This window comes from Somniosus microcephalus, chromosome 6, assembly GCF_052327205.1.
Source record: "Somniosus microcephalus isolate GS21.2 chromosome 6, FLI_Smic_1.0, whole genome shotgun sequence".
Taxonomy (NCBI): Eukaryota; Metazoa; Chordata; class Chondrichthyes; order Squaliformes; family Somniosidae; genus Somniosus; species Somniosus microcephalus.
The window spans coordinates 84,088,793-84,103,555 of NC_140992.1; the positions used below are offsets into that span (position 1 = coordinate 84,088,793).

A 14,763-nucleotide genomic window follows, 5' to 3' on the forward strand; every position below is an offset into this window, starting at 1 on the left:
CTAGCCTCTCACACTTCTCAATGCACGACTCCCCCCACCAATCACTGACCTACCAACAATCTGCACCAATCACGAGGCACACCTCCCATTCCTAGCTTTAACTCATCCCCTTGGAGGAGACGGTGCTGGCCATTCTCAGCAGGGGCATGGCTGAGCCCCTGGCCAGCGGCGGCGCTGAAAGGATACAAGATGTTGGTATCCCCATACGTTATCCTCCTTCTCGCATGCACCTCTTGCTTTCCCGCCCTCCCTTCACCACAACTACGCCCTTGTGCCTTCCTCATTTCAGACACCCAAGAAATGCAGCCTGCCCAGCCAGTGGGTGACCAAGAAGAGGGAGAGAAGAGTGAAGAAGAAGAATAAAAAAGAAATACCATCATTCGATTTGACATTCCCAGCCACCAGCTCCTCAAGGTCCACCAGCAAGGCCATTTGCAGTGTCCTCCACTGAAAGTCCACCAGCCATGCTGCAGCCACTGGGGTAGCACTGCATGACATCAGTAGGATAGGCAAAGGCACATATAAGACAGTCTCTAAGGGAATGTATAAGGGTAATGAGTTGATTTCTTGATGTCATATTGGATGGATAGATGTATAAAGTTGGATTAGAACCTGAATAGTGTGATCACCTGCCTGGACACTGCAGCTAGGCTCTCCATGCAAGCACACTTTGCAACTTTGGTGGAAGCTCAAATGGTTGCCATGCAGTCTCTGGGCTCCACAATGGAGAGATCAGTGCATCAAAAGCATAGGGTCTTTGAAGAAGTCAGTCATCTTCACTCCCATACATCAGTGGATTTAATTAAGCCCAGACCCAAGGAAGTGCCAGTGGCATGACGGGAACCGTATGTGCTAAACTCAAACAGTCAGCACATCTGCCCACCCCCCCTCCCAACCAATACCTGTCATTGTGCCAGCAGTCAACTGAGCCAGACTGCCCCAGCAGCAGCCGAGTTGCAGCAGCCTGTGACCAGGCCCTATCAAACTCTAACACCCAGAAGTCCCTGGCCATGAGCATTGCAAGGGTTCCCACTGTTCAGGCCACTGGGGAGCACCTCACAGGATTAATAGAGATAGGAAACCTTCTTTAAGAAAGAAAGTCTTGCATTTTTATGACGCCTTTCACGACCTCAGGAGTCCCAAAGTGTTTTACAGCCAATGAAGTATTTTTGAAGTGGAGTCACTGTTGTAATTTAGGAAACACGGCAGCCAATTTGCACACATCAAGCTCCCACAAACAGCAATGTGATAATGACCAGGTAATCTGTTTCTGTGATGTTGATTGAGGGATAAATATTGGCCAGGACACTGAGGATAACTCCTTTGCTCTTCTTCAAAATAGTGCCATGGGATCTTTTACATCCACCTTAGAGAGCAGACGGGCCTCAGTTTAACGTCTCATCTGAAAGACGGGACCTCCGACAGTGCAGCATTCCCTCTGTACTGTATTGGAGTGTCAGCCTAGATTTTTGTGCTCAATTCTCTGGAATGGAACTTAAATCCACAACCTTCTGACTCAGGTGAGAATGCCACCAACTGAGCACTATGGACTGATCACCTAGGTGACAAATGAATGGAAGGCATTTATTGTGTTTGGCATTAAATTGATCACCTTTATCAAATCTGAGTCTGCATTGTCAGAATGTCAATGATATAGAAGTTGTCTGAATGGTTTGAATGTTCTTTAATGCAGGATCATGGTAATGGGGAAGAATGTAACAAGGACTGTTGTGCAGGGGGGTTCTGTCTAAGTTCTCAGGGCGGATGTGGGAGAAGCCCAGCAGAATTGCTGAACCTGATCCCTGACATCTCTGGCTGCGAGACTGCGCACAGGAGGCCATATCCAACACACAGGGGGAGAAATTGGGTGGAGCCGCAAATGGGGCGCCAAGCTCGCCTGGGCGCCAGATTTTGCGCTGCGATCGGAGCAGCAGCGATCGCCGGAAATTCAGCTTGAGCACCCCAAGAGGGACACGGGGCGAGGCTCGAGGCGCTCCGTGTCCCTCTTAGGGCGCTGAAACTGAATATCGCAGCGCAACATGCCGCAGCGCCACACGCTGCGGCACTGCGGTACTGCAGGCCTTCCTCCCATTCTTAAGGGGGAGGGGCCTGCACCAGCGCGATGAGCGAGGAGAAGTGCCGGGCTCTTGGAAAGCAGCCGGCAATGCCGCAGGGGGAGAACAGGGGGAGACCGGGGACGGAGGTGTTGGCAGGTGGCCGCCGAAAAAAACGGCTGCCCCGCACCTCCACCTTAATTTGCGCCACTGCCACCACAGGTAGGCCCCGTGAACTGAGCGCAATTAGCAAGCAGCGCTACAGAGGCGGTCGCTGCCAAATATCGCGAGCGGGGCGGTAGCGGGTTGCTGCGCACACCGATGACGTCATCGGTGGCAGCCCAGCGCAACAGGCTAACGCCGCCATTAGCGCCCCAGCTAAATATCGTGGGAGGCGAGGCCAGTGGCGCTAAAGCCACTGAGTGCCCTCTTTAGGCGCTAACTGGTGGCGCAGCCCACCAAATTTCCCCCCCCACAGTGTCTACAGGCCAAGATTCACCTTCATGGTCCTATCTGAGGAATAGTTCAAGAGGAGGTTGCACTTCTCCAGGCAGACTGATAAGATGCTGACATGGCCCACCTTCCTCTGCTGCTTCCTCTCCTTCCCCCTCGTCTTCCTCCTCCAAATGCAGGCCTTTCTGCAATGCAGCCTTGTGCAATATGCAGCAGAACATGACGATGCATGACACTCTTATCTGGGGCATATTGCAGGGAGCTCCTGAGTGATTCAGACATCTAAACCTCTACTTGATCATTCCTATTGTGTGCTCTATAAGGATCCTGGTTGTGCCCTAGCTTCTATTGTATCTGTGCTGCTCAGGCATGGTGGGGTTGTGCAGGGTGTCATCAGCCAGGTCTGCAAGAGATATCCCTTGTCCCCCAGCAAGCATCCTGTCACTTTCCTCACAGAGTCAAATAACGTGGGGATGGTAGAGTGTCTGAATATAAAAGCATTGTGGCAGCTCCCTGAGAATCTTGCACAGAACTGCTGCTGCTGTTCCTGTGACTGGCCACTAGCTGTACATGACAGAGTGGTATCCTTTTCAATTCACAAATATTGTTGGCTCCTGTTCCAGTGATGGCCACGTGTGTACATTAAATCACATCCTGTACATGAGGGAAGCCAGCCACAAGCTCTGTCCTGTTGACTGCTGAGGTCAGTGGGGAAGTTGATGTACGGGCTTGGTCCTGGCTAAGAGGGAATTGGTGACCTGCTTAATGCAGCTGTGAACTTCAGTCTGGAAGATGCGGCTGATGCCCTTGGAAGGATTCAGTGGTGTCAAAATTCAGGACGATGGCAACTTTGAGGGCCACTTGCAAGGCGTTCCCCACTGGTCCAGCAGGCAGCTGGTCATGTTACAGGAGGTTGCAGAGGTCTGTGACAGCCTGCCTGGAGAAGTGAAACCTCCTCCTGCACTGCTCCTCAGAAAGGACTGTGAAGGTGTCTCTATGTACTAGGGATGGCCTCCTGCACACAGCCCCTCTCACTGCTGAGGCTGCTGCTCCTCCTCCACATCTTCTTCCATCCAGAACAGAGAAGTAAGAATGGTACCGATAATAAGTAGAGAAAGCTTACTAAAGGGTTGTAAGGCAACAAAGTGTGGAAGTAGCAATCTGGTATTTGGAAACTCTCCTGGCAAACCAGAGAAAAAAATCTTGTGATCCAGTGATCAGCAGCTGAGGCCCCTTTTTATATTACTTCAGAAACACTCAGACACCAATCCTACCAAGACTGGCTGGGGTATGCATGATTTGGATTTGAAATGCAGTGTGGGAGTATGACTTTAACCTTTTAATGAGGACCCCGCTTGCCTGGGGCTAGTGCCAGACACGCAGCCAGAAACTGGTGAGTTAAACTGGTACAGGGAGGGAAGGGTGCGGGGAGCCTCCAGATGTGATTTTAACCCTCTCCACTCGCCCCGTTCCTGCCGGATGGGCTAGGTTAAGTATTAGTTCTACAACTTAAAGTGCACTGTGTTGCATCATACAAATAATATAAGTACCAACAAGTAGAAAAATGAGAGTCCAATCTGTGGTGAATTCTTTCATATCTATTTGCTCAATTTTGAAAAGCAGCATTTCTGGGGGTAATTTTAACTGAACCTGCCAAGCAGGAAATGGGTCTGCCGCCCGGTTTACATCCCGTCTGATTTTGCACTCCTTGAAGTCAAATGAGAGTAAAATCAGACATTGTATAATGGCCGGTCAACCCAATTGCACCAGCTTCCCACCAGCGGGATAGGTTTAAATTACCTCCAGTCGATTTCTGTTAGGATAGGGGAAATTATCTATGCCAGGCATATGCAGTACAATTTGAAACTAGGGCCCCAATATTAATGTGAAGCTGGGTTCCAAGCCGAGGATGGGGAGGCGGGGGGGGGTGGTGAGGGCGGTTGGAAATGCACGGGCAAAACTCGGGAGTCAAGTCAACAAATTTTAACTTGCGAGCTCTGCATCTCCAAGCTGCGCAGTGGGCATGATGCACACCCACATGACGCAATCTCAACTCTATTTAAAGGGACAATGTAGATATGGAATTTGGAGGAGTCAGGAGGTGTTTATGATGGCTGGCAGCACCCAGATTTAATGATGCTTCCCTGGAATTACTGCTGGGTGCAGTCAGGAGCAGGAGGGACATACTTTCCCCCAGTAATGAGAGGACGAAACCTGCGGCTCTCACCAAGGCGGTGTGGTTGGAGGTAGCGGAGGAGGTGAGCAGCAGAAGCATTGTGCCCTGGTCTTGGATACAGTGCATGAAATGGTTTAATGACCTAACCAGGCCAGGAAAAGTGAGTACATTTGCTGATTCACCTATATCCTGTTGTTTAACAACCTCACCTCCCACTTTTCACTCTATCTTGCCAAGTGTACACTCACACCCACTTACCTTGCAGCAGCACCCATCCTTCACTTTCTATGCACTTCTTTGCCTCCCCATTTATACACCCACTGCTGCCACTCACCCCAATTCTCATGCAATGTGATGCATCTGTCTCATAGTCACCCTCGACGAATGTACTGCATCCATCGGGTGAATACATGACCTTCATTCACTCACAGGTCTGTTTATTCTCCCCTTGTAGAAGACAGCACAAAACACAAGGGAGAGAGGACTGGGGGGGGCGGGTGCGGGGTGCGGAGGGGATGGGGCACATATAGTCCAGCTTACAAATGCAGAAGTAGATGCCATGGAGATAAGTGGCACATCTGCGTTCCTCTCAATTGGAGATAGAATGTCTGTGACTCGCAAAGAGTTGGTGACTTTATTTCATCAATGACTGAGCTATGAGAAGACTGAGTATGGTGACTGTCAAGATCATTACATTGCCACGACTAATTCATATCTCTTTCTTGTCTTCCAGGGCTTTCACATGTACAGCAAGTGTTGCTGGACATGCATGAGGACGATTTCTCAGAGGACCTCATTCCTTCTGAGGGTGCACCGTCACAGGACGTACAGCCATGCACCAGTGCAGATACTCACATTTTGGTGGGTCCAGTTAGAGAGTTGGTTGGGTTTTCACCTGGTGAGTCACTAGTCACAAGTAAGCACGAGCAGACCCTTGTGGCATAGGCAGCTGTGGATAATCCATATCGGGGCGGGGGAAGAGGGGGGCGCAATCCTCTCCAAGCTCTGCTCTGTACACAGAAGCTGAATCCGGGGGCTATCATTGAGAAGGACATGCTAGAGGTGCATCAGCAACTTAGCAAGGTACTGACAGACATGCCATGTACACTCTCCACAATAGCAGAGAGGATGGAGGAGTCCAACTCGATCACTAGTGGATTGATGGTGCAGGCAATTGCGAGAATGTCTGCCATGGAGAGAGTGGTCGCCTCCATGAAGCTTCAAGCACGGCTCTCAAATGAGTCCATGCAGTCCATGACCACGGCCATACAGACTTAAACAGAATGACAGATACCTTATCTGTGGCCTTACAATATGTCACTGAATTTCACCAAGCTGGTCTTCAGCAGAGTGGTGGGAGTGATGTGGTGCTGGCCCAGGAGAGGGATGATGGTGAAAAGGGACATAGAAGTGGGAACTCCACTTAAAGTGCTCTCACTTGTCTCCTGATAGCCGAGTCTGCCCCTGCACAGGTTCAGGTGGAGGCATCTTTGGCGCAAGCCAAAAACATCTCAGCAGTCTGGGTAGGGACCTGAGCAGCCTGTCTCTACCTCTGCTGAAGCCTTGCAGCATACACCACGTAGAAACAGTAGGAAGCATACGTTCAAGCAATTCACCAAGGGTATGTACATGGATGTTTGACAGAATGACTTGATTATCTCAGCCTGCAGAAGCACTGCTCTTCTGAGAAGTCAAGGAAGCTGAGCTGCTGAAATAACAACAGAAAATGCTGGAAATACTCAGCAGGCCAGGCAACATCCATGGAGAGAGAAACAGAGTTAACATTTCAGGTCGAAGACCTTTCGGCAGAACTGGAAAAAAACAGGAAAGGGGATAGATTTTAAAGCAAGTAGGGGCTGGGAAAAGGGGGAGGGGATGAAAGAACAAAAAGGTCAGTGACCGGATAGAAAGCAGGAGAGATTAAGAGACATTGAGAGACATTAAGAGATCTTCAAGGAACAAAGGATGGCTCTAGATGAAGTATGAATTGCGCTGGCAGAATGAAGAACAGCTGCCATGTGGGAGGGAAGAAAAAAGCCCAGACGAAAGTGTGGATTAATAAGAGAGAATGGGGCCGAGGTTATGATCTGAAATTGTTGAACTCTATGTTGAGCCCAGAGGGCTGTAGAGTGCCTAATCGAACGATGAGGTGCTGTTCCTTGAGCTTACACTGAGCTTCCGTGGAACAGTGCAAGAGGCCGAGGACGATGAGGTCTGAGTGGGAATGGGGCAGTGAATTAAAGTGACAGGCCACCGGGAGCTCGGGGTCCCCCTTACAGACTGAACGGAGGTGTTCCGCAAAGCAGTCACCCAATCTGCGTTTGGTCTCCCCAATGTAGAGGAGACCACAGTTTGTTACATGGGTAGTGCCTCCTGCAACTTTGGCCCCTCTGTTGCTCATTTCTCTCCTGTTCTGCACCTCTGCTGTGCACCTGCTGATCCTATCACAGCACGTCATCACTGCCATGGATGGTGATAGTACATCAAAAGAGGAAGACAATCAAAACTATCCAAGGCACCTGCCATATTGCTAGTGTCTGTTTGATAGCCTCCAAACTTTTCCAAAATCTCTATGGTCACAAGAACTCTCTGCTAAACATTTGCCAGAGGATACTGACAAAGCAATTGTAAAAATTAATGAGTTCAGGCAATCTGAAGTCGATAGACCCCCATGAAGCGCACCTGAAATTCGCATTCTTTTCACTGGTCAGTTTCCCGAGCCCCAGGAAAGCTATGCTGGAGGAGTTCATTCAGAAGGAAAGTTAAATTCCTGTGAAAAGGTCCTCATTTGCATCCAATTATCATCTTAAATTATGTATTCATTTCCCACCCGCCTGTTCTAATGATCCCGTCGACTCCGGCGAGCAGGTTGTTCGCACGCAGCCAAACGAGCCCGAGTTAAACCCAGGTGCCGGCACGTTGGAGCCAGGTTGCGGCCAAGCTTCAATTTTCTCCGAATTTAAGTATGCACCCGTTCTTGTCTGATAAAATTATCCCTAGGAATCTGCACTGCAGTTTTTATAGTGAATTTTATTGCCAGGGCTGCTGGAAAAATTGCAGGAGATTGTGACAAAAATTGTTGGGATTTTCTTCATTCCTTGCAGAGGAATTGTGGATTATTCTGGATGTAAATTGATCAACTATGTTGCTAAATTGTTTTCAAATTGCTCATTAATCCCCATGTATTTCTCAGTGCATGGAGCCCCCTTCTCTTCCTCCCCCTTCCAGTCACTCCAGCACTGTCCATTACCCAAGTCCTCCAGTTCACACCAACACTCTTGTTTCCCATCCCCCAGTTCATTCTAGCACTCTCCTCCTCCTCCTCCTCCTCCGTTCATACTAGTACCATTTTACGAGCTCCTTCTCTAACCACTCAGTTCATGGAACCAGTCTGTCTCCATTTATCAAAAAACTATCACATGATCAGGAATTCATGCCGACAGTCTGCAGCATTTTCTGATCTGGAGCAGCAGCATCATCACAAAGGAGTTTGAAGCAATGGCGGGAAGTGGATTGGGGAGCAGAGCACGGTGCTGTTCATGGACTCCATGATATCGATGCAGCTGTGATCTTTCAATGGTCCTGCTTATGCCGTAACATTTTTATTCAATGTTGTTTATTGAAATAAGCTGCAAATGCTTACAAGAGAATTATTATTTTAGAAGTTCAGTGTTTTAAAAAAAAATCTCCTTGTTGTTCTCTGCAGCAGTGCAAACTATTCTAGTTTTCTGCTATGGGTTACTACAATAGGTTTATTGCTTCCACATTTTAATTTCATTTTAAAATTTACAAAACTATACCCAACATTAGTTTCTGCTAGCAATAGAGGAGAGAGAAGGAGATAAATATGCAGGAAAAATCTTTTTTTTAGTGGTAAACAGATCTGGTAAATATCTCGAAAGACATTCGTGAATTGCAGGAGTGACCCTTGGTGAAACAAAGAGCACAAGTGAAGAAGAGGAGGGGTAACCTGGCCAGCTTGATGGCTTCTTCAGCTGCCAAGCTCAGGAATTCAGACCTCACAGGGGCTGCTTCAACAGTTCATGTAGTCGTTTGAGAGAATTCCAAGCACAGTTTGAGAATGCTCTATGGAAGAGTCCAGTTCTGCATTCTACGGCCATTTGACCAATGGGTAGACCCATGGAGAACATAGCCACTCCAGGGCCCTCTGCAATAGAGTCCCCTTTGACTGAAGCCCTATGTTTCTTTAATGAATGCTATGCCTAAAGAGGCCTAAAGCAATCTGTCTTGCCTGGCTTCAGCAAGCTGGAAATCAGATTGAAAAATAACTATAACATAGGGCTTCATTGTTGCCAGTTCCCACACCGATCTTTGGCTATGCTGAGGAAGTGCCCAGTAGCAGAGGAATAGCAGGAGCTAGCATAGAAGATGGAGATACCTCACAGGATGAAGCTACATCCTTATCGCCCACGCACTCCACTCAAATGACAGATATGTTGCATAGTATACAGGCCCTGGTAGCTACCACATAAGTATCTGTTGGATCATCTAGTGCCTGAGCACAAGGAGGCACTGGATCACTTCAATCCCTAGAGGCATCCATTGGCATGCAGCAGCCTTCCCTTTCATTTCACCCTCTTGCTGGAGAAACACAGAGAAAGAGAATATGATTAGGAAGTGGAAGACATATACTTTCACTTAGGGGAAAACATACTCAACACACCTACACCATACAAACTGTTAGGGTAATCGGACTCTAATGTATTGGAAGACTTCATTTGGTCAGAGCAAAATATGGTAGTTGTGGAGAAATCCAACAGTGGCAATCGGTCTTGAGGTATGATTGGGGCCAATGGAGGCAATACTGTGTTTGGCAGAGGTATTGGGCATGTGTGCTGTCTGTTGCGCATTGTATGTTTCCGAGCCTTACAACTGAGTGACTGCTTCCCTGTGCAGACAAACCTTCTCTCTCATGGCCTCAGTGTCCCATAATGCAGGCCATGCACAGCAGGACTGTGGACTTCAAACATCGCATTATCAGCCCTATGGAGATAATAGGGAATGACATATAAATTAATGGTTCCTGCTCACAAGAATGCAATTACAAATATTTTACTTACAAATTTAAGTGATGGACAGGAGTGATTTGCTTTGCATTTTGAATGTCCCATGCTAATAACTGTGATAGAACAGACTGTATTGTGCTAACACAGGTTAAGATTTTTCAGGCAAATTCCAGTAGTGATTCCAACTTTCACCCTCCATACTGCATCTCGTTCATTTGGCATGGAATTCTTGTTCCCACTAAGATTGCCTCCAGTTGATTGGTCTGTCTCAAACCGATAGGGTTACACATATAAGGACTACTACAATCATCTTCTGAATATTCCAGATTTTCATCATTCACAATTAAGGCTTTTATTAATCTAATAGTACAAATCTTGGATCAAGCCCTTTTACACCTTGCAGCTTCACATTATGAATTAGCCGACCAACAAGAGAAAAAGCAGTAAATGAAAAAAAATGACAAATGTAATACTATTTAGCTGGGCAAGTGGCTAAGCTTTTGTCAACAAAATTATAATTAACTGCTCATTTGGGATTATCAATTAAGTGTTAAAGTATTGCAATAAAAAGAGAATTACAGTAATAACACCAATGTGGTATGTGTTAACCATCTCGTTGTAGGTTTAATCTTCAAGTGATCTGTGTGGTATCTCAGTTGGCCCCCATCCAATTTCTAGAAAAAGAGACTAAAATTTGAACAGTTTAAAACTGATTTCCAAACTGTTTAAACAAAAAAATACCCAAAGTCTGCTGAAAAATATTTACATCCAGCATCAAAAAAGCATGCACAGAAAAACTAGCTGAACAAGATTCCCAACACTTTCAAAGAAAGGATTGGTTGAAGAACTTTGAAGAAAATATTTTTGTTTCTGCTTTTTTAAATCTTGAGGACTGATTTGTTGGGCCTAACACTGTACCTGTTGAGTATAACCCTGTATGGGTGCGACTTGTAAGCTTTAACAGTTGATAGTGAATTCCAGTAAGGTAGTCGGGCGGGTGTTTTACAAGTGACACTTCCATGTATAAAATGGCTGGTATCATTGATTTCACGTAACAAAGATCAGTGACATTGAACTACAGGGAGTATACTTACATGCGGGATATACTTTGCATGTTCTTAAACAAATGAGGGTTTTGTGAAAATACAGTGCAGAGGAGCTAGTGTTTTTCAGAGATTTACTTTTCTGTGTTTCCCTTAATCACCCAAACAGGTACAGCCCATTGTGCCGACATGTACCCAGAACAACAAAATGACCTGCCACAGCTCATAAAAGCAAGAAAAGAGATTTTTCAGCAGCTCAGAACCTGGGTTAAACAATGAAGACTTTTAACTATGTGAGAATGAAACTTATAAAAGAATTCAGAACTTCAGGGATTTAGCTGTATTTTTTTCTCCCCTCGACCTGGTCATATAAAATGTCAAGAACAAGTGCTGGTTACTTTTTTCCCCTCCAAAATTTGTTAATGCAATGCCTTTCTGTATAAACTGTATTAATATATTAAAATGCTTTTCACAATATATCTTCTAAGCATATTGATTTACATTTTAGTCAGCAGATTGAATGTTAAACTATACTTGCAGAATTCTACAAGTAAAGAAACGCAACATATCAAACAGTAAGTGTAAGCTATTGTACTATTGTACCTTTTTTTTATAGTTAGATAGATATTCAGGGGGAGAAATTCGGTACCTTAGTGCCTCCAGTTAGCACCTGGTGGGGGCGCTAATGGGACGCTGAGGTAGTAGCACCGCAGCAAGGCAAATCCAGCGGCGCATGCCAAATTCGCCTCCCCCCCCCCCCCCCCCCCCACTACCACCATAGTACCACCACTGTGAGTTAGTGCTGGGACTTTCCATCACCAGGCAGATTGTGACGTCAGTGAGCGCCCGATCTGCCAAATTGAGTATCGTCCCATCTTAGCGCCTCGCCCCGACAGGGTCAGGAGGCGTGAAGCAGTCGGTAGCCTGCTCCAGGGGCGCTAGTTAAAGGGATCATCAGTAATGAGTCGCAGCTCTCAGGTTAAAGCTGTTTCACTGCTCCCTTGTCAGTTTGACATTGTGCAACAGTTTAAATCAGTAACTTGAAGGTTGTTTAGTCTCCAGAGTGTTGTGGCTACTAAAAATTAGTTACATTTATTCTCACAAAATATCAAAGTGCTGCACTTGGTTACATTAATGGGGGCTGCACTGGCAGTCGACCTCGCCCTCTAGGATCTACGGCAGAGGCAGCGAGAAAGATTGGAACATGTGGCCAGAGGGAGGAGGAGGGCCATCAGGGCTCTCAACAGGAAGCCTTACCCCCCGACAGCAATTCTCCTACCTCCAATTAAGCCAGGAGCAGTGTATTAGAAGGCAAGGAGAATTCAGCAAGGAGGTGGTCACAGAGCTCTGTCACCTCCTGCAACCAGACCTCGAGCCTCAGAGCAGGACGAGGACAGCTCTCTCAGTGGCAGTCAAGGTCACCATCACCCTCAATTTCTTCGGCAGTGGATCCTTCCAGTCTGTAACAGGAGATATAGGTAACATCTCTCAGTTTGCCGTTCATCGCTGCATCCGGGAGGTCACGGAGGCTCTCTACAGTAGGAGAAGGGACTACATTTCCTTCCCCATCACCAGAGAGAAGCAGGACGAGTGTGCATGTTGCTTTGCCAGGATTGTGGGATTCCCCATGGTGCAGGGCGCCATTGACTGCACCCACGTGGCTTTGCGGGCACCGCATAACAATCCTGAGATCTTCCGTAACCGCAAAGGATACCACTCACTTAATGTGCAGTTGATCTACGACCACAGACAGTGAATCCTCAATGTGATTAATTCACTTCGGATAATTTTGTAATGTCTTTCATTTCAGCTGCACGCTGTGATATGGCCTGCGACAGGGATGGAATGATGGGGATGTGGTGAGCAACAGAGATCTGGGGTTGAATTTACTGGAACCGCAGTCTAATGAGGCAGTCACGGACTGCCCTTCCAGTAGACCGATATCCTGGCAGCAGCCACGATGCCTTCATTCTGCTAGAACTCTTCCAGCCACCACATCAAGCTCGTGGCTGGCTGGTTGGAGACAAGGGGTATCCGCTCTCCACCTGGCTCATGACTCCCCTCCGCAACCCCAACACTCGTGCACAGCACTCGTAATGAGAGCCGTGCTGCCACCAGGAACATCACTGAGCAGACCATCAGGGTGCTCAAGAAACAGTTCTGCTGCCTTGACCACTCGGAGGAGCCCTCCAGTACTCGTCGGAGCAGGTGTCCCATTTCATCATGGTCTGCTGCATGCTCCACAATCTGGCCATCATGAGGGCCCAGCCCTTGCCAGCAGGGTTGTGGGACCACCTCAGGAGTAGGAAGAGGAAGAGGAGGAGGATGACAAGGAGGATGAGGAAAATGAGGAGGAACAGGAGCAAGGCTGCCACTCAATCGGTCTACCGGAAGGGCAGTCCGTGACCGCCTCATCAGACTGCGGTTCCAGTAAATTCAACCCCAGATCTCCGTTGCTCACCACATCCCCATCATTCCATCCCTGTCGCAGGCCATATCACAGTGTGCAGCTGAAATGAAAGACAGTACAAAATTATCCGAAGTGAATTAATAAATTTATCAATAATCAGTGAACGCATCTTTACAACAACAATATTATTATTCACCCTTGTGCAATCCCTTAGTATTGTGTCTGTGTATAATAAGACACAGACTGCAGGAGAACAGTACAACAGGTGTTTACTCAACGTGGCTCACACGGGAACTGATCTGTACAGATTACTACTCAGTGCTATATACAGGTGTGGTCACTGCCGGTACTGCAGTATACATGAGCTGTAAAAGATAGTTCCCCCCTTAAAGGTATATACATTACAATTCCTCCCCTTTTAGATTAACAGTACCGTAACACTCATTTAACAATTAAATATCAAACTAATTACAATTAACACTTTTAACATGCAACATTAGCTGAAAATAGTCTATTTATATATTCAGTCTTTGGGAAGGCTTCCTGATCCTTTCTGGATAGCGCCTGTGATGAAATATATGCCTTCATCAGCCCCTGTGTTTTACCTGCTTTGTATTGTGTGTACCGCACCCTTTTTCCTATTGTGTGTATTGGCTACCCCCCTGTCTTTTGTCATATAAAGGTCTCAAGAGCTGTATGAGTCATTCTATCAGACGAACCCGATGTGTAAAGACCTGCAATGTTCTTAGTGATTAAAAGCCTTTAATTGAATCCTTTAAACTCCTTGTCTTTGAGTTATCGATGGCACATCAATTTTAATCACTAAAACACCAAGATGGATCGACTCCTGAAACCAGAGCGCTTGGATCTGGACCCCCATGCCTCAGACGCAGCCACACAGTTCGGACACTGGTTCCAATGCTTCGAATTTTTCATTGCAAACTCATCCACCGCCATAGCAGCCGCAACCGCCACCGGAGATGTGAAACTGGGAATCCTGCGAAACTGGGTGAGCCATCGGGTCTCCCCTCTCATCCAAGACGCCACCAGCTACGGGGATGCCTGCACCATTCTGAAGGCCCACTACGTGCAGCCAATAAACGAGGTGTACGCCAGGCATCTTCTGACTACTCGCACGCAGCGGCATGGTGAGTCACTAGAGGACTTTATGCTAAGCCTAAAAGTACTGGACAGAGACTGTAACTGTAAGGCCATGTCTGCCATTGTGTACACGGAGGAGCTGATCCGAGACTCCTTTATTGCGGGCCTCAGTTCAAATTACATTCGGCAGAAACTGTTTGAAAAGGAGGGACTGGACTTAAAACAGGCTATGGGTATAGCGCGATCGCTGGATATGGCCCAGAGGAACTCTGAATCCTGTTCCTCAGGCCACGCGGCCCACTCCGCCTCGTGCGCGCCGTGGGGGCCACCATCTTGGAAGCCATCTTCACCTCCCAGGTCTCAGGCCAGCCCAGCACCATCGGAGCCCCAGCCCCCACCCAGGAGCCCCACTACTGCCGCGATGCATCGGGGCCCGAAATGCTACTTCTGCGGCCAGGACAAACACTCCAGGCATCTGTGCCCAGCGAAGGGCACCACC

General features: G+C 47.5%; 1 protein-coding gene across 1 annotated transcript in view; it reads left to right on the plus strand.

The window, feature by feature from the left end:
• The window catches only part of prss59 (serine protease 59, putative), an 84,559-nt gene extending 73,329 nt beyond the window's left edge, over window positions 1–11,230 (plus strand). The window contains exon 7 of the mRNA XM_085991984.1: window positions 10,923–11,230. Coding sequence (XP_085848110.1) covers window positions 10,923–11,032 — 110 coding nt within the window. The 3' untranslated portion in view covers window positions 11,033–11,230. The remainder of the gene's footprint in view (window positions 1–10,922) is intronic.
• Window positions 11,231–14,763: the final 3,533 nt, after the last annotated feature.